Source organism: Peromyscus eremicus, chromosome 2 (assembly GCF_949786415.1).
Source record: "Peromyscus eremicus chromosome 2, PerEre_H2_v1, whole genome shotgun sequence".
NCBI classification, from domain to species: domain Eukaryota; kingdom Metazoa; phylum Chordata; class Mammalia; order Rodentia; family Cricetidae; genus Peromyscus; species Peromyscus eremicus.
This window is the reverse complement of record NC_081417.1, coordinates 61,888,267-61,914,035: the sequence shown is the minus strand read 5'-3', so window position 1 is coordinate 61,914,035 and position 25,769 is coordinate 61,888,267. Positions and strand designations below refer to the sequence as shown.

General features: G+C 46.7%; 2 protein-coding genes across 2 annotated transcripts in view; one reads left to right on the top strand and one right to left on the bottom strand.

The window, feature by feature from the left end:
- Positions 1-15,018, top strand: part of Aqp7 (aquaporin 7) — a 30,726-nt gene extending 15,708 nt beyond the window's left edge. The window contains exon 7 of the mRNA XM_059254131.1: positions 14,901-15,018. Within this exon, the coding sequence (XP_059110114.1) occupies positions 14,901-14,916 (16 nt within the window). The 3' untranslated portion in view covers positions 14,917-15,018. The remainder of the gene's footprint in view (positions 1-14,900) is intronic.
- Nfx1 (nuclear transcription factor, X-box binding 1) overlaps positions 8,164-25,769 on the bottom strand; it is a 69,345-nt gene continuing 51,739 nt past the window's right edge. The window contains exons 16-24 of the mRNA XM_059254125.1: positions 24,668-24,898; positions 23,778-23,851; positions 21,387-21,488; positions 20,791-20,832; positions 17,403-17,501; positions 16,849-16,915; positions 14,977-15,122; positions 14,240-14,344; positions 8,164-8,922 (exon numbers count right to left, since the gene is read on the bottom strand). Of these exons, the coding sequence (XP_059110108.1) occupies positions 8,850-8,922; positions 14,240-14,344; positions 14,977-15,122; positions 16,849-16,915; positions 17,403-17,501; positions 20,791-20,832; positions 21,387-21,488; positions 23,778-23,851; positions 24,668-24,898 (939 nt within the window). The 3' untranslated portion in view covers positions 8,164-8,849. The remainder of the gene's footprint in view (positions 8,923-14,239; positions 14,345-14,976; positions 15,123-16,848; positions 16,916-17,402; positions 17,502-20,790; positions 20,833-21,386; positions 21,489-23,777; positions 23,852-24,667; positions 24,899-25,769) is intronic.

Sequence of the window (25,769 nt, the reverse complement as noted above, 5' to 3'; positions counted from 1 at the left end):
TTTAAAAACAAAAAAAGAGCCTGAACTGAGCATAGTAACTCACACTTGTTATACTGAAGGTTCAAGGCCAGCCTGGCAACTTAGTGAGACCCTGTGTCAGAACAAAAGTAAAATATATATAATAAAGAGGGGGAGTGGGGTGGCTCAGGGGGAGCAGAGCTTGCTGCCAAGCCTGACTACTTGGGTTTGATTCCTTGGTCCCACATGATGGATGAAAGGAAATGACTCCCAAAAGTCGTTCTCTGACCTCCACATGAATGCTGTGGCAGTTGTGAGCACGCACAAACATGCACAGGCATTTACACACACACACACACACACACACACACACACACACACACACACTAAAAGAGATCAGGATGTGGTTCGATTGTAGAGTGCTCACATGAGACCCTGGTTCAATCCCCGGTACCACAAAAGAAGCAAGCAGAAGCTCTACAGAGGAAATAATCACAGCATGAGAGTGGAAGGAGGCTGACAGGCATGGAGAATGCTGGGATCACACGGGACCAGGAAGGGAAGAGAAAAGCTTGAGTGTACCTGGTGTCCCATGCTAGGAGGATGAAAGCCAAGTGATCCAGAGCTGGAGGTGACCAGGAAAGGGTTGGCAGCTACACGGCTCCAGCTCCTTGACCCCCGGCAAGCTCCTCCTCCCCAGGGGTCTTGTGAGCATGAACATATGAGAGGTCTATACAGGCTCCAGGGATGAGGGTCTGTCTTATCCTTCTGTTTATTGATTCTTTTCCCCATCCACTCCATGCAGGTGCTTTTACCTGATGAACCATCACACCTGCCCTGAAATGAGCTTTTGGTTTGCTGTTTTGAGACTTGGTCTCTTTATGTAGCTCAGGCTGGCCTCTAACTGATAACCCTCCTGCTGAGATTCCAGGCCTGTGGAACCACGGCTGGCTCCTGTAACACCTTTCAGTTTCTGCTCAGTGTCAGGCTCACAAGATCGTTGACCCCAACCACAGATCAGGCCTGTCCATTCTCTCAGTAGACGCTGGTTGAAAGTCTGTACTGTGGCAGACACCATCTACCTTCAAGGATATAGACACAAGGAAGATCTTGTTCTTTGGCGTTTATATTCATGCGCAGTCCATGGTGTGTGAGTGATAACGCCAAGGAGAAGGAAGAGGAGATAGGAAGAGGAAAATGTGAAGAGGAGGTGGGGGGCTTGAGGAGCCTTCGTGCTGGAGAACAAAGGTGATGAAGGGTGGGAAGGAGATGAGATCAGAGAAGCTAGGCCTGGGAGACTGAGGCCAGGCCCAGGGAATAGTGGAGGGTAAGTGTTGGAGCAGAGCTGAGGAAGTCTTCAGAGGAGAGACAGGTCTCAGTGCAGGAAGGAAGGAAACAGCCAGGATGGGTGGGGTGGGCGTCACAGCACTTGTGGGCCTCAGTCTTTTGGCTTTGCTCATAACACATTCCTCTGCCATTCTTCCTGCCCCAGTGCACACTGGCTGTGTGCCTCTCCCCTGTTCCGGCCTTGTTTTCCCATCTATACGACGAGACTTGGATCTGTTGGTGTTTGGTGGCCTCCCAGATGACTTTTCCAGCACCTTGAAGAGCCGTGTTATAACCCCACTCTCCATCCTGCCCCCTCTCCAGTTGAGTCTGCTGTTGAGAAGAGCAATGGGGATGAGGAGGAACACCTAGTCCAGTGCTGGGCTCCTCTAGGTCTCTGGTTCGCTTCTCAGCCCGGTGGGAAGAGTCCCTCACTCCTTGTTGGGCCTGCCTTCCCACTCACTCTGGGTCTTGCTAGGGACGCTGGCTGCACTCAGCTCCAAGTGGCCTTATCGACCTCCTTCAGATGGAGTCTTGCAGCCTGGGAAGTGGTAGGAAAAGTCACCTCAGCCCAGGTGTTGCTGGTGTTAGGATTCTGCCCCCGCACCAGCTGCATGACCCGCACATTCGAAGTTCAGGAGCTAAGCAAGGGGTCTTGCCTCTTACGTGCACGTGGCATGGTGCAGCTCCGTAAGCCCACCTGCAGGGAACCTTTACCCTCAAAGAGCTGGACACAGACCCCCCTCCTCTGTTCTCTCTTCTCCCCACTATCTCTTCTCTGTCTCTCTCTCTCTCTGCCCTCTGCACATGCTTCTCCCCCAGGCCTGGTTCTTCTGCCCTCCCTCCTCCTAATAAAGCTCTGATACTGGGTTTTGTCGTGGCTTGTGGCCTTTCCGTGCGGTAACCAGCGCCGCTTATCATTTTTCTTTCTTTTTTTTCCACAGCTGAGAACCAAACCCAGGGCCTTGCACTTGCTAGGCAAGCGCTCTACCACTGAACTAAATCCCCAACCCCAAAAATACCATCTTTTTTTTTTTTGGTTTTTAGAGACAGGGTAGCTTTGCGCCTTTCCTGGAATTCACTCTGTAGTCCAGGCTGGCCTCGAACTCACAGAGATCCGCCTGCTTCTGCCTCCCTAGTGCTGGGATTAAAGGCATGCGCCACCACCGCCCCCACTTATCATTTTTAACAGATGTCCTGTACGTGAGGAAGCTGTGGCCACCCCTACCAGTGTACCCTCATTTGGCTCCATAGCCATCTGCACTGACCTTATTTCGGGGAGCAGGAGGTCTTAGATCCGGCCACTTATATACATAAGGATCATATTGTACTCTTGAAAGCCCAGTGAAGCCTCCAGCCTGGATCCAAGTACCTGCTCTGCTATCACTAGGTGTATGACCTGAGCTAAGAGGGAAACAGCTCCTACCTCACATTGCCGCTGCCGGAAAGACAGGGCTTCTGCCTGGCGCACAGGTCTTATGCTGGCTGCATTTACTATGCAATCTCTCATCCAATCCTCTAACAGTCAAGGAAACTGAGGCCCATTGTCTTGGCACCTAAGGGTATTAGCTTGGCTAGCTTTGGGTTTTGAACTGTCCAATTTTTCTGTAACAAGAATATAAATAACATATAGGAACAATTAAATGACAATCTCCCCCCCACCACACACACACACACACACACACACACACACACACACACACACACTCACACACAGAACAAAATAAGCTAGCTAGGCATAGCTGCATAGGGCCTGTAGTCCCAGCTATTCGAGAGACTGAAGCAGGAGGATTGCTTAAGCCCAGGAGTTTGCAGGCAGCAGGGTAACCTGGAGACTCACTGTTTCAAAACAAAACAACAAACTCCCTCCTTATATTGAAAAGCCCACATTCAAGTGTCCTGAAATTGTGGCAGGCTATTGAGACTCTGCGCTTCCCTTTGCTTCCTTGGAAGACAAAGACGAGGCTCAGGACTGAGGAGCTTTACCTTTGCCATAAGCATTTCCCTGTGGTCGAGCGCGGCTGGGTAGAATCTGCAAGAACTCATTGCGCCAGGCTGGAGTCCTGCTCACCAGAGACACGGGAGCTTCAGATACAGGGAGCCAAGGCTCAGGGGTATGAGGAGGAGGAGGAGGCAAGGCAGGAAGTGGCCGAGGGCACCACTGCCCTGGTCCTCTGCCCTGTCCTGTCCCCTGAATGATGCAGGCTTGTCTTTGTACCTCTTCTTTTTGTCCACTTTCTGGACACGATCTCACCATCCTTTAAATACCATTATGTATCATAGCTCCCCAAATTAGCTCCCGAGCCCCATCCTGTCTCCAGACTTCAGACTCTCATGTACAGCCACCTACTGGACAGATTTCCATCTCCAAAGCCGGTTCCTCCCACACTCTCCTGTGCAAATGGCAAACAGTCTCTCAGCTGCTCTGGCCCAAAACTTTGAAATCATCCCCGACTCTCCCTTCTCTCACATCCCACATGCTGCCAACAGATCCCTTAGGTATTATCTGCAAACTGTACCCAGAACCCAGCCACACCTCGCCACCCCACCACCGTCACCGCCTCTCTCGGATGACGGCCAGCACTGGGTGATAGCCTCTTTGCTTGAAGATGCTCGTCCTTGCAATCTATTCTTAATACAGGCTGGGATCCCTTATTACTTTAAAGTACTTTTTGTATGTGGGTGCTATGCACACCTGTGGAAGCCAGGGCCACAGGACACCTCCAGAGCTGGAGGTTGTGAGTTGCCTGATTTGGGTGCTGGAAACTAAATTTGGTCTCTGGAAAAGTCATTGCTCTAGGCCTGGATCCTTTGTAAAAACTGAGCTAGATCTTACACATTATTTTGCCCAAAGTTTTCCATTGACCAACAAGGCCTGATGCTATCAAATTCCCTCTGCTGACCTCTGGATACCTGCTCTTCCCTGTTACTGGCTCCACAGCTCATGGCTGGCACCACTGCGGAGCCTTTCCAGGGCTGTTCCTGCTGCCTGGAATAGTTTTCCTTTGGGTATCTGCATGGTTTGTTTTCTCCCTGTGTCTACAGTCTGTATTAACTAGAGAGAAACATCTAAAAAGTGAAAATGTGACAAAAAAAAAAAAAATGGCCTTTAATCCCAGCACTCCGGAGGCAGAGGCAGGCTCATCTCTGAGTTTGAGGCCAGCCTGGTCTACAGAGTGAGTTCCAGGACAGCCAGGGTTACTGAGAAACCCTGTCTTGAAAGACCACAAAAAAGAAAAAAAAAAGGTGTGTGTGTGTGGGGGGGGGGGCGGGGCGGGGAGCCAAGTGGTAGCGGTGCACCCTGTCTTAAAATATATATATAAGGGAGGGGGCTTGTAACTTTGTAACTGTTACTAAAAAATTTGAACTGAGCCAGGCAGTGGTGGCGCACGCCTTTAACCCCAGCACTTGGGAGGCAGAGCCAGGTGGATCTCTGTGAGTTCGAGGCCAGCCTGGGCTACCAAGTGAGTCCCAGGAAAGGCGCAAAGCTACACAGAGAAACCTTGTCTCGAAAAACAAAACAAAACAAAACAAAACAAAAAAAATAAATAAAATTGAACTGTAGTGCTTTCCTGATGCTGGCTAAGTACGCATCCCACTCTGGTTTAGGGTTCTATACTGCACTCTAGTGGCCAATGTAGAAAAAGTCCTGTCTTCTGAGAGGTTCAGCTTGTTCTGTTTGGGGAGATTTGGTGTATCTCCCTGCCCACTTGACTGGACCTGTTGGGCCACCCTGCACCTCCCCCGGCCCCGCCCCCAGGGACTCTGAAGAAGCTGCCTCTGTTCTGCAGCGGCGAGGACACAGGAGACCTACTGAGAATCTCAGATTCCCTGTTGTTTACGGGTGATCTTCAGAAAGTGACCTAACATACTTCTGGGGCTTCGAGGAGTAAAGGATGAATGTGCTGGTCGTGCTTGATCAGGTGGTTAACTGTTAGCCACTGTTAGGAAAGGCTCCCTGGAAAGTGTGCAGAGATGGACTTTGGACTCCTCCACTCCTGTGTTGGGCACAGCAGACAGGAAAGTGGGGTCACTGAAAGCTGTTGCCCTTGCCAGCGCCACCTGACCACTGCTCCATTCCTCCCCTCCCCCACGCTGCCTGCTGGGTGTCCAGGTCTGGGCTGGAGGCTTAGCTGTTCTGATGCCCTGTGGCATGTGGAGACGCTACCACCCTCATGATAGCCTGGACCAGCACACAGGCAAGAATCATTGTCCCACTGGGAGGATGCAGAATCTGCTCAGCATATGAGCAGGGACCATCACGCCATCTGATGGATGCAGAACCTGATGCCCACTGTAAGCAAAGTGCCTGGGTCAGAGCAAGCCGAGGCAGGAACAGCGTTACCTCAATGTTCAGTCAGGCTCTCTGCACCCACATCTTAGCCAGGCTAAGAGCATCCTGGACCGCTGGGAAGGACTTCCAAGTGAGTTCTACAGGAGGAAACTGGGGGGGGGGGGGGGGGGACGGGACGGGACTATAGCTCATTTTCTTGAGGACTTAGCCTCCTCCTGGCCTGTACACCAACCTTAATGTGCCACACACTATGGTCCCAAGGAGTCTGTTTCTTCCAGGCTTGGCCTTTGTTAGCTGAGGCGCAAGAGTGGCTTCCACAATTTCTTCGGGGGAAACTTGGGTTCTAAAATGCCATGGTAAATCGTACAGGAGATGCATGCTGAGGTCATGGGATGCGTGAGAAGCAGAACTTTCTTTTGCTGTGGGTCACTGAGAAGGTAGGCCAGTGAAGGCTGAGATGCCAGTGTGGTCTGCCAGTCTCTCCTTTTAGAAGAGGAAGTACATGTCCCACTTTCCTTAGGAAGCGAGGTCCCTAGCCTTTTAGACAGGAAGCCTGAAGTCCAACAGCACAGGAAGAAATTCCTCAAACCTAAATCTACAGGACAGCCTCTCCCCTAGGCCTTTCTCCTCTACTCTGGCCTTTGAAACATGGCTGGACAGGATCCAGAGCTGTCTCTCACAGACCTGCAATCAGGAAAGCTTTTCATCTAGCCATGAGATAAGAGTTCAGTCTCTGGAAAGCTCTGGCCATAAAGAAAGGATGGGGTGGGAGAAGATGGCTGTGCTGGCACCCACAGTTCCCTTCCTTCAGCCTGAGGTCAAGGAGACAAACCAAGTCCATGACCACATTCAGATTTTTTTCCCTTTTAATTTGAAAATGGCTTGGGAAGTCAGAACATTTTCTAATATGTAAAAATCATGATTTGGGCCCAGGCAGTGGTGGCATATTCCTTTAATCCCAGCACTCAGGAGGCAGAGGCAGGCAGATCTCTGAGTTCAAGGCAGATCTCTCAAGTTAAAAAAAAAAAAAAAAAAAGGGGAAGTGTAAAGTTCAATGTGAAGCCCCACACTTTCTGTTTCAAATGTCAATTCTAACTGTGTAGAAGTTCATTGAGTTCTACAGACTTTGGATCTGGATAATTTTGGTGCTATATTTTTATTTGCAAGTTCCTTTTAACCTTTTAACAATAAACTTTATAATTAAAAAAATATTTACGCCAGGCGGTGGTGGCACACGCCTTTAATCCCAGCACTTGGGAGGCAGAGCCAGGCGGATCTCTGTGAGTTCGAGGCCAGCCTGGGCTACCAAGTAAGTTCCAGGAAAGGCGCAAAGCTACACAGAGAAACTGTCTCAAAAAAAAAAAAACAACAACAAAAAAAAACCAAACAAACAAAAAAAATTTACTCTGGTCTCTATGGAAAACACCTGCGGACTTCTGATACATACAGATCATAAGTGCAGCCTTGCTACCCTGTCAGCCTCAAGCCTCACCACCAGCTTTTCTCTGCCCACTCTGGACAATCAATCCTCCCTCAAGCTCCAGCACACCTCCTTTTCCAGTCCCAGTATGAGGTTGGCACCAGGCACTCATTCAAGAGGAGAGGCCCAACCGGCATCACATTCTTTACTCGGCTAGCGTTGTAGACAAAGGATGCTTCTGTGCTTTCCAGATGCCAACTATCATGTTCATGGACTCTGCATCTGACGCACCAGGGTACGATTCCTTTAGTCCTCACAACCCAAGTCAGACAGGAGGAGCCCCATCCATGCATCGGCAGGCCTAGATCTGAGAAGCACACACACAGCCAGATCACCTACTGTCCCCTGGACTACAGCTGCACTTCCTGTTGGGTGTGAGGCCACAGACCCTGTACTAAACAGGCCCAAAGAGCAGCTCTGTTGTTTTCTACCACTTCTCTCCAGTCACCCGTTCATACTGCTATACCTCATGCCTTCCTACAGAGATTAGGCTTAGGACCAAAGAGCAGCCCCGTTTTTCCTATAAAATTAAGTGCCTCTCAGCTGGGATTGGTGGTAGAGGCCTGTAATCCTAGCATTCAGAAGGCTGAGCAATGAAGATTGAGAGTTTAAAGCTTGAATGAGCTTAAGCAACTTAGTGAGATCCTGCCTCAAAAAACAAAAGTAAAAATTAAGTACCTTGTTTTATGATTCCAAGCTTCTGAGGCTTAAAGGTTATTTTAAATTGAAAAGAAGTGGTGGTGGCACATGCCTTTAATCCCAGCTCTTGGGAGGCAGAGGCAAGTGGATCTCTGTGAGTTCGAGGCCAGCCTGGTCTACAGAGTGAGATCCAGGACAGCCAGGACTACACAGAGAAACCCTGTCTTGGAAACAAAAAACACACACACACAAAAAGAGTCCAGCTTGTGATGAAGAGGGGCCAGTAAAGATGGCCACACGCCTGCCTTAAAGGAAACTGAAGAATGCCTACAGTGGGCTGCTGGGCATAAGCTCTGGAATGTCGACATATTTTTTTGACTATTCAAACAGCAGTTCAGAGCTCAGATGTAGGGAGAGTTGGTGTGGCTGCTGAAGGCCTAGGAAAAAGCAACACAGGACAGCTGTCTGCATGAGAGTCTTTATCAACCAGAGTGGACTCAGGGCTACAGTGGACAGTTCACAGACCCACAACGTAAACATGGCAGAAGAGAGCTTGCTCCAAGTTCTTACCATTATGGGGCACAGTTAAACTGTCCCTGGGTAGGCTCGGTGATGTGGTGGAAGAACGCCAGGGACTTGAGAAAATGTAAATCTATAACCTGACCAATCTAGAGCTTTCAATCCAAGTCTTAGATAAGATGGTTTAAGACCTGTATGATTCCAGACATGGTTTACCAATGGTCAGTACTTCATGTGTCTTTCCACATGAAGACTGTCAAGTCCACCTGGTGAGCAACTGGACAACCAAGACTATGGCTACGTGCCACAAAGCTAGTTTGGGATAAAAAGTCTGGTTTATCCAAATAAAATACGATACTCCCCAACCCTCTTAGTAATCACAGTGATGAGGTGAGGAGCCTCTTCAATCACACAACTAAAAATCCAGTGGCTACACAGCCAGGGAGCTGGCCACAGTGAGATACTCGGGACAGGAGTAGACAAGGGGGTTCTGACACTCATGCTTTGGATGTATCAGCACAAGACAGTGTGTGTCTGGGGTTCTGCCGCGCAGCAGGAACGAGCATGATTTATCTGCTGGCAAATGAGTCTCCGCTACACAGAATCATTCTTTTATCTAAATGTATCTTCTTCTCAGTCCTGGACATCAAAGTAGTCAATCACTGGCTCCTTAGCTATCTTCTGTAAATTACTGCTCCCAGGATTCCTGCAAAGCAAGCAAAGAACAGTCAGTCTTGTCTTCTCTAGGGGAAAATACATGACCCTGTTTCAAAAAACCAAACTCAGACCCAAACCCAAACATCAAAACCATGGCTTGTTTGGATGCACAGACTCTGTTGACCCAAACCTAGGCTGCCTGGGTAAAGAGAGGGTACTCTTGCTGAGGCTGTGCCTGTCCAGCCGACAGGAGCACCAATGGTTACAGTCCTGAAGATGGCCTTGTAAACTACCCCAGGCACCTGTGCAGAGGCTCTGTGCAAGCACGATAGAGGAGACACTTCCAGGACTGCCGTGTGGAAGGCTGGAGAAGAAGAGGGACCTGTGGGCTTCAGAGTAACTTCCAGCCATCTCCCTTGGCTCCAGGGGAGACAGGGAGGGGAAGGAAAGGAGGTGGTCCTCCTTTGTGATTCTTCAATATGCTGAGCATTTAACTGCTCTTGAACCAGCTCTCCTAAGCCTGCAGTTTCTCTGTTGTTAAGGGCCATTGCTGAACCCATACAGGCTTGTCTGTTAACCATTTTAAAGGTTGGTGTCTTTGAAAGATAAGCAGTTGTTGTGCCCTGTTCTTGTACAATCTGGATGGCCGGTGACTGCTCTTTATAATAATACCTCCTAATATTTCTCTCAGAAACATGTGTTAGTTTATGGTTTATTTCTCAGGTTGGAGGAATGTTAATCTGGGTATTCCATTATTGTAATAGATCAACAGCCCCATAAATTCATAGCTATATTTGCCATATATGGCTTTAATTTTCCTCTCTGTCCTTCTGGCCCTATACATTTGAGCCATCTTGCACTCTATTTCACTTGAGATAATGTTCCAATCCCTAACACCTGAACATTTATCTCCTGAAGAAGCCAATTTGAATGCCAAAATTCTGATGCAATTATCGTCACATCTGCACCTGTGTCTACCAAACCTTCCAAGAGAACGCCATTTATTCATATTTTTAATTTTGGTCTTTGTTCATTTATAAAAATTTGCCAAAAAATTCGCTTTATGGCTTCTCCTGAATTTCCTGTTCTCTCTGCTACAGCTGTTCTATCACCCCGAGCAGCCTGATTTATTCCAATAGGCATTTGGTTATTTGATTGCTCTGAGAAATGTGTTTCTTCTACGATGGCAGGAAAAGTCTGAACTGAATTTGCCATGGGGGCTTGTGTGAGGCCCCTCTGGGGGTTTCCCAATGGCAGAGGCAGAGGATTACCTTGTCTGTCCCTTGTTGATCTACATTCATTGGTCCAATGTTTACCCTTACCACACTTTCTGAATAATCCAGGGGCATTCTGTTGCCATTGTTCCTTGAATAAACATTGTTTCTAGGAACACTCTGTTTACATTCCCTTTTCAAATGATCTTGTTTACCACAACTAAAACACTTGACATTATTATTTTTCCTCAAAGCTTTTGATATCACCTCTCCTATCCACATATCATCATGGTCATGAGACTCAATATTAATTGTGTCCCTGATCCAATCCTCCAAGGGTGCTGATCTGGCCTTTAACGGCCTGATTATTCTTCTGCATGCTCCATTCACATTCTCAAAAGCCAAAGATAAAATTATTATCTGTCTAGCTTCTGAATTTGGTATCATTCTATTTACTGCTGCAGACAGCCTTTGCAAGAAATCCGTGAAGGATTCTTTCGGGCCTTGTATAACTTCCATAAATGATTCAATTTTCTTCCCTGCTTCCTCAATTCTGTCCCATGCATTCATGGCTGCCATGCTGCATAGAATTAAGGTTTGGTTATCATATAAACATTGTCTTTGTATGTCAGCATAATTGCCTTCTCCAAGAAGCTGATCCTAGGAAATTTCCACAGCTCTAGTCCTACACTGTTGTCCTATTGTTTTAGCTTCCTCTTTCAACCAAATTCTCCATTGTAATTATGCTCTGGCCTCTAGGACAGGTGTAATTAATTCTTTCCAGTCCTGAGGGATAATTCTATTACAATATTTCATTCCTCTGAGTACCCTTTGGGTTACATCCTACTGGTAGTGGAGTCTGATTGTAAAAAGAACAAGTAGGACATTTTCTAAGGATCCCCATAAGACTACTAGTGCCTACAATCAGTAGGAAGTAGCCTAGAAAACTACACCCACATTCCTCAAAAATGGATTAAGGACATTTGTCTTTGTTTAGAGATTGGTTACAAATTGTTATTGGTCATAGTCAATTTCTTTCTTTCTTTCTTTCTTTTTTTTTTTGGAGCTGAGGATCGAACCCAGGGCCTTGCACTTGCTAGGCAAGCGCTCTACCAATGAGCTAAATCCCCAACCCTGTCAATATCTTTCTAAAGAAAAAAGGGGGATAGGATATAGATATGATAGGATGAAAGGGTAGATTATTCAATATACTTTTAAAGAACAACAACTTGTGTAAAATGTTTTACATTGCCATAGATTTTAGTTTATTACAAATTTAAAGTTAATTTTGCTATACTGTATGTATATTTCTACTCTTGTTTAAGGTATTATGTTTGTACAGCTCATTTAAAATTGTAATGTATAATTAAGAAATACAGATTAATAATTAGTCTTCTATGATAGTCAAACTTATAGTCATATTAAGTTTTCTAGGTATACATAGATATAATTCAATTAGGTAGGTAATCTTCAAACACTTCAAAGACCTATAGAATATGGCATTTAAAATGTTTTAAAAACTTAGACTTTCTGGACAGTGAGACACATCTGCTCCTGGCAGCAATGATTTACTTCAGAGAAAAAGATGGGCATCGAAGACACTCCATATGGAGTTTATCTTCTTCTTTGCAAAAATAGCCACTTGGGCAAGAAACTGTTCTTGCCTGGACTACTTGACAAAATGTCATATAAACTGGACATGCAGGACCCATAGGAAAGTAACCACAAACTTTGCAAGGCGAGATGCTCCTTCAGGTTCCTGCTTCACAGAAGAAACTGCCAGACATTCTACAGGACACAGAGAAAAAAATGACCGAGAGACTAGGCCTATGGCTGAATATGGATGCCCCAATGTTACAGAGGAATTTTGGATGACTGTCCAGGCAGGCAGCTGTCTCTAATATTCTAGATTTTTGGAAGTTGCTTACAATGCTCTTCCTGTTTACTTAGATAATATTATATCCTTCTGGGGTCTTTGATGTAGTTGAAGACTAGGTAGTTATAATTTTCCTTGGTTATGATAAAAGATAAATTAGGCCAGGCGGTGGTGGTGCACACCTTTAATCCCAGCACTCGGGAGGCAGAGCCAGGCGGATCCCTGTGAGTTTGAGGCCAGCCTGGTCTACAGAGTGAGATCCAGGACAGGTGCCAAAACTACACAGAGAAACACCCCCACCCCCCAAAAAAGACAAATTAGATATGAAACTTTAGACTCACAAATATAGGATAGATAAAATATTTTTGTCAAATACAAATAGACTAGATATTGTAACTGTAATTCTTGCTAGGTAACTGTTTTGTTATATGTAATTTTACTATGTTGAAGTTAAAACCTTCCTTTTAAATAGAAAGAAAAGGGGAAATGATGAGGATGTCATTCCATATGCTGTGAATATGTGTTGCTCTGATTGGTTGATAAGTGAAGGCCAGTAGCAAGGCAGGAAGTATAGGTGGGACAAGCAGGCAAGGAGAATTCTGGGAAGAGGAAGGGCAGAGTCAGGAGTCGCTGAGCAGAGTCAGGAGTCGCCAGCCAGACACAGAGGAAGCAAGATGACAAGGCAGAACTGAGAAAAGGTACCAAGCCACATGGCTAAACACAGATAGGAATTATTGGTTAATTTAAGTGTAAGAGCTAGTCATTAATAAGCCTGAGCTAATGGCCGAGCAGTTTGTAATTAACATAAACCTCTGTGTGTTCACTTGGGGGATGTGAGTGGGAGAGATATGTCCTGACCACCAGCGGGCCAGGACACACAAAAACTTCACCTACACCTCTGCTCAGCTGAAAAAATGCCTGGCAGATTCCTGCTTTTTTCTTTATACCAAAATAACATTTGTATCATAAAAATCATTTAAACCCTAGAGAAGTAGGTGGAGCAAAATGTGAAAGTCAAGGCTGGAGGGATGGCTCAGAGTACCACTGGCTGCTCTTGCAAAGGACCCAGGTTCAATTCCCAGTACCCATAGGGCAGCTCACAGTCATCTGTAACTCCAGTTGGAGGAGATCCAACACCCTCTTCAGAACTCTGTGGGCTCCAGACATGCATGTGGTACACATATAGACATGCAGGCACATGCATATATTCAACAGATCCGCCTGCCTCTGCCTCCCAAGTGCTGGGATTACAGGTGTGTGTCATCATTGCCTAGCCTTTCATATGATTTTATTTTCTCCCTTTAACTATAATAAAACAATACTTATAGGAAATGTATCATAGTAAAATGATAATGTCTTAACTGGTGGGTCTGTAAACACAGGCTTACCCATCACCCTTACAGGCACGGCAAATGCTGTTTCTTGAATTGGTCCCACCATGGACCATCTGTTATCCATCCCAAGTCACCCCTTGCCTGGCTTTATCTTCACTGTGTTGTGTGGCTGCTGTACTGAATCTCATCCCACACCTGAACTTTCTGCAGTGTCCATGTTTTTGCTGTGTTTTCACACAGAATGCATCTGATCTTTACCGTGGGGTCACTACCTTTGGGGTCCTGAGTCTTCCTGTCAGCGCTGTCACTCCCAAATGCTGCACTCCTTCCCCCCTTCTTCAGAACCACCTTTCCCCTGGACATTGTCTAAGCTTGCTGTTGAACCCTCCAAAACTAAATAAATCTCTGAAAAAGTGAAAATCTCTACTTGCCTCCTCCACTGCCAACAGTCCCCCCACACCACTTCCACCTACTGTTAACTGCATCCAGTTCTAAATGATCTGGAGTGGCAGATAACCCACTTACATGCCACCATACACTGTAGGAATTACATTCAACTAGCCTCTCTTTTGTTTTTAATGAATATTTAAAACATTTATTTATTTACTGTTATTACTTTGTGAGTATGGTGTGTTGAGGTCAGAGGACATCTCTGTGGAGTTCACTGTCTCCTTCCACCTTTCTGTGGGTCACGGGATCTCAGTCAGGCTGCCAGGCTCACACGGTTAGTGCCTTCTCTATATTGCTGACCCAAGTGACTATTCTCTTAAGGCTTTGCTGGCTTGAACAAATGTGTCTGATGCCCTAATCAAAGCCTACCTGGACATTCACACCCTAAAGACAAGCCAAAGGAGGCCAGTGATGGCAGATGTAGCCCAGTGGTTACCCTCCTAGCTCCTCTGCTCACACAGTTCTACTGAGAAGCAGCTGAAGAATCCTTACTTGTCTGTCTGGTGTCGGTGATGAGGGATTGGTGGTGGAGGCCGCGTCTGTGTTTCCCTTTCAAGCACGCTGGTCAGCGAGGTGGGAGGACAAATGGATTTCCCCCTGAAGGAAGTAAAGCAGAGCATGAAAAGTGAGGCTCCTGAGCAGACAGCCGAGTCAGAGCCCAGCCTTTGACCGGGCAGCTCCACTGCTGCACACACCCAGACACCACCTGTCTCAAGTGTGGTCGACCTGCATTCGATCTGTCCCCTCTGTCCATCCAGCAGGTCCCAGCCAGACCTGCTGCCCACTTCCTCCCATGCCACACTTCATTTTTGTTCACTGTGCAGTTCTGTCTCACACTACCACCTCCATTTCCTCTGATGACAACACCAAGGCAGAGTCCAGCATGCTTTCTGTCCCCATCATGCCAAGATTAGAGCTGGGAGGTCAGAGGGAGGAACAGGAGACAGAGGGGTAGGAGCGCAGAAGTGGTGAGCAGGCCTTCTGCTCACACCCTCTCCACCTGCAGAAATGCCACCCCCAGCGTCTGCAAAGGATCAGGGCAGCCGTGAGACCTGGGTATTTGCCTGTCCCTGCCCTGTGGAATGAGGTGTGGGCTTTACTCTTTGATGAAAAGACTGTTCCAGAGAAACGTATTTCCCTTGCATTCCTCCAGGAGGAAGAGGAAGTAACAAGAGCATACAATGGCGGCTGGTGTCACGCCTGCCCTGCTGACAGCGAGATCAACCCACCTGACGGCAGTGACCACGACATTGCGCTTTGGTTCACTGTCATAACTCATGCTCTCCAGGCCGTAGACTTGGGCCAGGTCATGGATGATGCGGCGGTGGTCTCTGTTCATGGGGGGGAAGCAGTGGCTTTTCTTAAGACTCTTTCCCTATTGGAAGAAGAGAACACTGATGAGCATCGTCCCCTGGAAACAGAAAACACTCCTGACTTACCCGTACCACCACAAGAGCATAGCTAATCAAGGTGATTGATTGAGTTTTTCCTATTGGAATCTTTATTATTACTATTTGTGCGGAGGTCAGATGATGACTTTGGGAGTTGATTCTGTGCTTTCACTGTGGGTTCTTGGGATCGAACTCAGGTTGTCAGGTGTGTGTGACAAGTGCTTTTACCACGGAGCCATCTCATCAGCCTGTGACCACCTTTTTGTAGAGGTTCAAATGCCTACCATTCACTACTTGTGTGTGTGAGCATGGCATCTTGCCGCAGGCAGGTGGACAGGGTTAGAGACAAAGAGAAGTGGTACAGAGCTAGTGTTTCCTCCTGAGGGAGTCCATAACTGAGGAACGGTATTCCCAAGAAATGCCTTGGTACACTGAAGACTTAAAAACAAGGAACTCTCGCCGGGTGGTGGTGGCACACGCCTTTAATCCCAGCACTTGGGAGGCAGAGCCAGGCAGATCTCTGTGAGTTCGAGGCCAGCCTGGGCTACCAAGTGAGTTCCAGGAAAGGCACAAAGCTACACAGAGAGACCCTGTCTCGAAAAAAAACAAAAAACAAACAAACAAACAAAAAAAACCCAAGGAACTCTCACGCCCCATGCAGCTGTATGTACACAAACATAGAAATACATCTGCTCAGGTTTCCTACACAGAAAAGGAACACACTGAGTTTCCTTTTCAGGTTAGTATCCTGCTGGAAGTGGGAAGAGAAAAAGGGAAGGAAGGAAATGGGAAGCGGGGGAGGAAAACAAACAGCCCCTTGGACTTCACCCCCAGTGACTGCAGAGGGAGCCAAAGCAGTACTGGTTCCTTCTTAACAAATCACTTTTTGTTTCCCTTTTGGAGACAGGATCTTACTGTGTATCCATGGCTATCCTGCTACCTGCTATGTAGGTCAGGCTGGCCTCGAACTCAGAGATCCACCTGTCCGTTTCCTAAGTGCTGGGATTAATGGTGTTCGTCACTATACCCTGGTTAATAAATTACTCCTCCACGTAGAGTTACCACTTTGACATCCCTGGCGGAACGGGGCCCATTCTCCTCAGTCTGTCCCCCATCTTCTCCTTTAGTCTCCCCCTTTGAGAAAACAAAGAGTGCTTCCTCCTATCACAGGTGACCTTTCCGTCATCTGAGGGGCCTTCCATGTCTTCTCTCAGTTACTGTTGAGCTGCCTCCTCTTCCTCCTCCTTCTTTTTTTTTTTTCTGTTTGTTTTTTGAGACAGGGTTTCCCTGTGTAGACTGTCCTGGAACTCAGTCACTCTGTAGATCAGGCTGGCCTGGAACTCACAGAGATCCATCTGCCTCTGCCTCCAGAGTATTGGGATTAAACATGTGAGCTACTATGTCTGGTCAAGGGTTATTCTTAATGTACACTTAATTTAATTGTAGATACCTTTTCTATAATGATGGAAGCAATCCAGGTTTCCATGAATGTTATCATGGCTGGGCATTGGGAATCTGCAACCTTTTCCTACAACCCTCTAGGCTAACCGTGTTTCTGGAACTTATCTATTATTATTATTACTATTATGTATGTATGTATGTACGTACGTATGTATGTATGTATGTATGTATGTATGTATATATGTATGTATGTATTTTTAAGTCAAGCTGGCCTCAGAGAAATGCCCAGTTGGGTGAGTTTACTTCCACCTTATTCACGGCCTCCACAAGCGTTTCCATTTCCTTCTCAATGTCACTGACAAACTTTAGGTCTTTCCTGAAATGAGAAACCATCAGTTAATTCCATCTGGTCTTGCTCTTCTGGGAACATCTTCCACTCACCTCCTGCCTCCACAGGAAAGAGAGGCCAATGCTGGCAGAAAAAGCGCAGAGGTGAGGAATGTCACATGACAGAGTCGCGGCACAACCACAAAGAAAAGAAAGAAGCAGGAGAAAAGGAGGAGACACAGAGCCAGAAAAGGACCTGTCACTGCCCCAGAGAAGCACCTTGTGACTGTGAGACAGGGGTGAGAGGTGGCTAGCCATCCGTCTTCAGTACAGCCTATGCAGCCCTTGGAAGGCCCAGACAACTACTATGGGACCAGCCCTCAAGCACAAGTTCAGTTCTTCAAGGGGACAGCTAAACAACACGTGATTTCTTGCAACATAAGTTAACTTTATCTGGCGTAATAATGGAGAAAACATACTAATTACCATATCTTATAATACTAACTAGAATACTCACAAGCCACAGGTTTACATACCTGGCATCATCTTTCAGACTGTCACTGAATTTTGATGCTGAAGAACGTACATTGAAAGGGTCAGAATCATCACTGATGTCAAATGCCTCTGCCAACCTCCTGAAAGTGATTGAGAAACAAGCAAATATAAGGGAAAGAGGAGAGGGAAATATACCATTCTGGCTTTGGGGGAAGGCGGTGGTACATGCACATGTGTGTATGTGGAGGGCAGAGGTCAACCTTGGGTGTTGTCCTCAGATGCTCTCCACCTTAGTTTTTGAGACAGGGCTTCTCCCTGAGACCTGGGTCTTGGCCAAGCTAGCCAATGAGTCCCAAAGATCCTGTCTCTATCTCCTCAGCACTGAGATAATAAGCATGTGATTCCACACACGGCTTTTTACACAGGTCTGGGAAGCAAACTCAGGCCCCACGTTTGTGTGGACAGAGCTTTCTGACTGAGCTAGCTTCCCAACAACCCATCTTCCTTGTTTGTTTGTTTGTTTGTTTGTTTTTCAAGACAGGGTTTCTCTGTGTAGCCCTGGCTGTCCTGGAACCCATTCTGTAGACCAGGCTGGCCTTGAACTCAGAGATCCGCCTGCCTCTGCCTCCTGAGTGCTGGAATTAAGGGCATGCTCCACTACTGCCCAGCTCATTTTGTTTTTGAAACAAGGTCTCATGTAGGCCAGGCTGGCCCCCAAATGCCTACGTAGCCAAGGATGACTGTGATCCTGCCTCTCCCTGAGATTACCAGCATACCAGATTCATGTGGTGCTGGATCAAACCCAGGGCTACTTGTATGCTGTTTTTTGTTTTCTATACATACAAACCTATAATAAAGTTTAATTTACAAGTTTGGTGCAGTAAGAGATGGACATTAGCTTACCATAGATTGTAGTAACCTCAGCATATATTCTTACATAAGTCAAGAATTTCACCCCTTTTACCACAGAAGTCAGCCCTGACACACACTTTATTTTTTTTGAGACAGGGTCTCATGTATTCCAGTGGCCTCAAACTCATTAAGAGACAGGAAGGCCTTGAACTCCTAATCATCCTGCTTCCACCTTCCAAGTCTGAGACTACAGGTATATGAGGTATATTGTTTTGTTTTGGAACAGGCAAACAGTGTATGGCAGGATGGCTTTGAACAGCAATCCTCCTGCCTCAGTCTCTCAAAAACCAGCCAAGCAACCAATCAATTAGCAAAAACCATCCCCCCTACACACAGACACAGACAGACAGACATACACACAGACACACACACAAACACAGACACACAGACAGATACACATCCTAAGCAAGCAAGCAAACAATAAAAACAAACACCCAAACCAACCAAACCCCAAACAAAAAGCATTCCTATTCTGGAGCTATTACAAGGATTACTTGCACACAAACACTTTGATATTGCCATCAGCTGAGCTGACAGGATATGTGGGACAAAGGAGTGAGTCAGACCCCAAGACAGAGTGGATTGGCATGAGGTTTTATTGCTTCACTCAAAACAGTGTGCAATTGGGGCTGGAGAGACAGCAGCTAAGGGCCCAGCTGTTCTTCCAAAGGACTCAGGTTTGATTCCCAGCACCCACATTGTGGCTTATAACCATCTGTTACTCCAGTTCAGGGGATCTGACACCCTAAGACATGCAAGTAGTGCATGGATATACATACAGGCAAAACACCCATACACATGATATAATGAAAAATACCAATCTAGGCAATTGTGGTGTTGTTTTCAGAGAAAATATGCAAAATAGATGGGTCTAAATAAGGAACATAGTAGAGATCGGGATTATTTAGGGAAGGATCTGCTGGTCTTGAGATCAGCGGAATGGTAAGTGGGGGATGACTTTCTTTGATGCTTAAGAATAAGGACCGGAGTTGGAGAGATGCTCAGGTCAAGAGGGGCTTCTGCTCTCCCAGGGAACTGGAGTTTAGGTCTCAGAGTCTGTGTGATGCCAGATTCTCAGGCACCTGCATCTATGTGACATACATTCACACAGACACATAAATACAACAAAAGTAAATCTTTAAAAAAAGAGTGAGGGGGCTGGAGAGATGGCCCAGATAATAAGAACACTTATTGCTCTTGCAGAAGACCCAGGTTCGGGTCTCAGCACCCACATGGTGGATTACAACCATCCATAATTCCAGTTCCAGGGATCTTATCCCTCTTCTGACGTCTGAAGGCACCAGCCATGTAACAGTGAACAGACAAGCATGCAGGCAAAACCCTCACACACATGAGAAAATAAACCTACAAAACAAACAAGCACAAAATATAAGGGCCGGGCGGTGGGGGTGCACGCCTTTAATCCCAGCACTTGGGAGGCAGAGGCAGGGGAATCTCTGTGAGTTCAAGGCCAGCCTGGTTTAATGTTTGCCTGGTATAAGCAAGGCCCTGGGTTTGACTCTAAGCATTGCAAAGAGAAAAAAGAAACAGGGATGGGGTGAGGGGTTAGTGTGGGAGAGGCAAACAAGAACAAGAACGTCCTTTTGGGGGGTTGGACCAGGGATCGAACCTAGGGCCTCATGCATGGTAGTTAGCTCTCCCACTTGGCTATAGCTCCAGCCTTTTGTATTCTGAGATAGTCTCAGTGAGTTATTCAGACTGGCCTCAGATGCATGGAATCCTCCAGCCTCAGTCTCCCAAGTACTGGAAATTTAGGTGTACAGCACCATACCCGGCTTACATTGTGTCTGTGTAGACTAGATGTTGATGTTGGGTGTTTCCCTTGACCAGCCTCCACTTTATTATTTTATTTTTCCAGACAGGATCTCTTTACATAGCCCTGGCTGTTCTGGAACTCATTATGTAGACCAGGCTGGCCTTAAACTCATAGAGATCCACCTGCCTCTGCCTCCAAAGTGCTGGGATCCACTTTGTTTTTTGAGACAAAGTCCCTTCTTGAACCTGGAGCTTGCCGATTTAGTTACTGGTTGGCTAGGAGACCCCGAGTGTCCGTCTCCACCCCACCCCCACCCCACCCCCAATGCCAGAGTACAGATGTGTGTCATGCCGAGTTTGACTTAGGGGTGCTAGGGATCTGAACCCAGGTCTTTATGCTGTGTGGCAGATATTTTATAGACTGAGCTATCTTCCCAGCTCCTTAGGTTTTCAACAGTTTTTACAGCCTCTTATCTCTGCTGGGATCGGGAAGTTGGCCAGTCACAAAAATAAGCATGATGTGGCATGTGAAATTTACCCCACACCCAAAACCACACAGCTCATGTTTCTGAACATGCTGAAATTACCCAACGGGTTTGTCTTAGACGATTCGACTCTTAATGACCACAGTCTTCTGCTGACAGCAGCTGAGACTCAGAACAGATGCTGGGTGATGAAGGGATGCCTCCTCCCATTAGCTACACGGGGCTCACGAAGTGACAAGCTATTGAAACCACTTACTTTCTCCTTTCCAAGGCAGAGCACTCCTCATCACACTGCAACCTTGACAAACAAACGAAACAGATGGTCAGGGCACAGGCTCTCTAGCTCCCATCTAGTAAGAAAATCCCAGGCAGACTATGTGAGAACACAGCGGCCCTTGCTTAGGGCCTGGAAGCAGTTATGAGGCTGTCTGTTCCTCAGGGTTCACTAGCACCCCCTGCCGGGGAATCTTATTGTCTTCCCTAAGGTCCTTCACAAGGGGAGATGAGCAGGTCTCACACTGGAGTCTAGCAATCCTTTGTAGACTTCAGATCGTTCCTCACTTGCCTTTCTAGACACAGCCACCACTTTGGATCTTGGTTCTGTGGGCCGAGCTAGACAAATTTAGGTCTCCTCAGCTTTCTCTGTCAGCCAACTGAAGTGAGGCACAGGAAACCTACTTTGGTCTCTGCTGTGTCCTGAGCAGGACTCACTGTGTTGTGGTGGGTATGGTCCCAACATCCCAGTCTGTTGAACGCCAACTGTGTGTGAGATGCTACTATGGAGGACTGAGACAGATGAATTCCTGAGAAACTGATGAACTGGAGAAAGAAGGCACACACTTCCAAAATTACCTGGCTTGTTGGACTTCCTTCTTGGTAATGAACTTGCTGATCTCCACTGAATCTCCAAGCTGCATTTCCGTTATTTTAGAGGCCATAGAAATAGCAGCTATTCTGAAATATGAAAGAAGAAAGAAGATGAGGCATTGTAGTTTCATAAGAGCCTCCGCGTGCTAGGGATACAGAAGCTGCCTTCAAAGCTCATCAACCACAAGATAGTGTGACCTTTGAAGTTCATCTTTTATTACATGTTTACTGTAGTACTACATGTAAACTGCTGACATGTTTATGATATACATATTCAGTCAGATTCTAAGCAGCTGCACAGGAAGGGAAGAGTTAATACAACTTTCTATCTCCAGAACATCCAGGCCAATGCCCAATATACTCTATTTAAGTAGCCAATCAGGCCAGACGTGGTGGCACATGCCTTTAATCCCAGCCCTTGGTAGTCACAGACTGGTAGATCTCTATGAGTTCAAGGTCAGCCTAGTCTACACAGTGAGTTCAGGTCAGCCAGAGTTATGAAGTAAACCTTGTCTCAAAAACCAAAAACCAACAAACAAAACTGACAAATAGCCAATCAGATATCTACGGAAGCCTGTAGTAGCCATGACACACCTTCATATCTAGTTAAGATATATATATATAGCCAACCATTCCCTAACACTCCACCTCTATACACAGATCTCTGTACAACTCCATGGGCGTCAATACTTTAGGAGGCTATAAGGATATCTACCAGAACAATCAGAAAACCCAAGCTTGTAACAAGACACAGAGTACCTTAGCTGTGCCACAACAAAAATAGGTAGAATAGTAAAGCAATTTACCTAACTTCAAGATGTCTTCCTTTCTATCTCATGATGTAGATGAAAAAGGCGAGGAAAGAATGGGAATGGAAGCAGCAAAGTATTTCTTTTACAAATTAAAGGCAAGAAAAAGCACTTAAATATTTTAAAAAATTATCATTGCATATACATGGTGTGTGTGTGTGTGTGTGTGTGTGTGTGTGCCGTGACGCACATGTGGATGTCAGAGGACAATTGGTGAAGTCGTTCTCTCTTTCCTCCTTGAAGGGACGTGCCTCCAGGAATGGCACTCAGGTCTGCACTAAGCCTTTACCTGCTGAGCCGTCTCACCAGCCCAGAAAAAGCACTTTAACGCACCTCAGATACCTTAGAATCTTCTTTTTTCTAAAGATCGACTTTATTTATTTATGTAATTAATTACTGTGTGTGCATCTACTGTGAGGCCATGGGTTTGTGTGGGTGTCTGCATGCAGAGGCCTGAGAGGGCACTGGATTCCCTCAAGTTGGAGTTCTAGGCAGTTGTAAGCTGCCTCATCAGGAGGCTGGGGTCCGGACTCAGGCTCTCCTAGCTGCTGGGTCACCTCTCCAGCCCTAGATGTAAAATGCTACTTGAAAAACCGTCTAAGCGGGGGAGGGGCTGGAGAGATGGCTCAGCGGTTAAGAGCACTGGCTGCTTTTCCAGAGGTCCTGAGTTCAATTCCCAGCACCCACAGAGTGGCTCACAACCATCTATAATAGGCTCGGATGCCCTCTGCCAACAAGCAGAGCACACATACATAAAATATAAAAAAATTAAAAAATTTAAAAAAATGTTCTAAGGGACTAGCAAGATGACACAACAGGTAAGAAGTGCTTGCAGCCAAGACTGACAATCTTTTTGCTCCCTGGAACCCACATAGCAGAGAGAGAGAACCAACTCCCCTAAGATGACCTTTTACTTCCACATATGTGCTGTGCCATGTCTATGGACACACGTGTGTAGCTTAAGAGTTTTCCTGCCTGGCTCACAGTCAGGACAAATCTCTCTCACCTGCCAGTCCCACAACCACTCAGACCCGACCAAGTAAACACAGAGACTTATATTGCTTTCAAACTGTATGGCCGTGGCAGGCTTCTTGCTAATTGTTCTTATAGCTTAAATTAATCCATTTCCATTTATCTATACCTTGCCACAGGGCTCGTGGCTTACCGGTATCTTCACATGCTGTTTGTCATCATGGTGGCGGCTGGCAGTGTCTCTCTGACTCAGCCTTCCACTTCCCAGCTTTATTCTCCTCCTTGCCCCGCCTACACTTCCTGCCTAGCCAACGGCCAATCAGTGTTTTATTGATTAATTAGCAACACATTTGCCATACATCCCACACACGTACACACACATGCACACAGACAATAAGCACACAATTTTACAAAACACAAAAACAACTCCCAATAACGACACCACCAAATTCCTAGGGCTGGAGCTACAGCTCAGTGGCAGAGCACTTATTCAGCTAGCATGTGCTGGACCCTGGGTTCAGCCTCCAGCCTTAGAGAGGAGACGCACGACTCCCCTTCAAGCGGACCCAATTTCAAGGACTTATGGAGCACTAACCTTTGGTAGGTACCGGACGCTTCAGAGCAGATCACCATTTCTTTTCTTCTCCCACATTCACACTGTAACTCTACCTGAAATATTAGTGAGAACCGAGTGACTCTTCCCACAAGAGAGCCAGGTGAGAACCAGGCAGGCTTCACTTTTACAGCCTTCCCAAATCAAACCGCATGAGAACAGTCAGGTGAGCTTCTCTACGGGCTCAAGAGGCCACCCACCATCCGTGCGGACTGATGGCATGGCAATGGACATGCCCGAAGGCACATGTCCTTTTATAATGCCCCTTTCTTTTTTTTTGAGACAGGGTTTCTCTGTGTAGCTTTAGAGCCTGTCCTGGAACTCACTCTGTAGACCAGGCTGGCCTCAAACTCAGAGATCCTCCTGGCTCTGCCTCCCGAGTGCTGGGATTAAAGGTGTGCGCCACCAACACCCAGCTATAATGCCCCTTTCTAGAAAGTACTAGAAAGTACTTCTCTTCTAATTCCCAGTTGAAAGGGCAAACCTAGAATGAACCTTGGAACACTGAATCTGGGGTACACGGACCTGACGAGGGTCCAACCAAGGCCAAGTTCAGATGACCCCTCTGCTTTCATCTCCTCAGGACAGCCCTTCCCGACCCCTCAACCAAACTAAACCTCCCATTACCTTCCATGAGGGTGTAATTACTCCTCTCTGACACCAGACTCCCAATTACCCGAGTCGTCACTTAGCTATGATCTGTCCTATCATATAGTAAGGGACCATCTCTCTTGTTCACTAGGGTTGGCACCAGCATCTTACACAGGATCACACACAGACTGATTTCTCTTGGCGACTTGCACTTCCTAGATGCACATCCAGGGGCCACTGCAGTCAATTCTGGATTCACTAGTACCTGGGTCAGCACTTACCTTGGCTTTACAAGCTGTCACAGGGCAGGGTAAACTGGGGTGGCAGGGTGCCATACACGGGTGGCCACAGTCAGCTCTGGGTGTGGTACAGGGCTGCTTGCAGGCCTCATCCACAAGACATTCTCCTTTGTGACAGAGTCTCTGACATTTGTGCATCCCACAGGGTAGCATGGCACCGCAGGGTAATCCGCAAGAGATATCAACCAGGTGACAGGGGATGTTGCTTCGTAACTAGGAGAGAGAGAAGTAGCCAGATTCTCATCTTTGTGTGGGTTCTGGGTGAATTTTCACTCTTAGAATGCATTCTTTTACATTGCTTTCTTTTTTTTTTTTTTTTCCAGCACTGAGGTTGAATTGGGAGCCTCATGCATGCTAAGCAAATACTGTACCCCTGAGTGATGTTCCTAGACTTTAGACTCTTCAGAAAATGAGCTGTATGTTTTGTTTTGACATGTATTAATTATGTGTGTGCCATGGACCCATGTAGAAGTCAAAGAGCAGTTTGTAGGAGATGCTTCTCCAGCTTCTGGCATGTGGGTCCCAGTGACTAAACTCAGGTCATCAGACTTGGTGGCAGGTGCCTTTACCTGCTGAACCATGTGGCTGGCCCTGTTTGGGAATTTTTGAGACAGGATCTCCAATAGTGCAGGCTGGCCTCAAACTATGCAGCCACAGGTAGCCTTGGATTCCTGATTTTAGGATTCTATGCATGTGCCATAGTGCCTGGCTTAAATAATTTTTTTTTTTTTTTGGAGGCAGGGTCTTAACTGTGTAGACGAGGCTGGACTCAAAGCAGAGATCCACCTGCCTCTGCTTTCTGAGTACTAGATTAAAGTTGGGTACCACCATACACAGCCATAAAGATTTAAAAAAACAAAAATCTCTTTTAACTGAAAACCATTTTTTTTTCCCCCTCAGACACAGGGTTTCTCTGTTTAGCAGCTCTGGCTGTCCTGAAACTTGCTCTGCAGACCAGGTTAGCCTTCAACTCAGGGATCTGTCTGCCTCTGCCTCCTGAGTGCTGGGATTAAAGTTGTGCATCACCACTGCCTAGCAACAGTTATATTTTCCAAGTCCAAGTGTCCAAGTAGGCAGGAAAGAA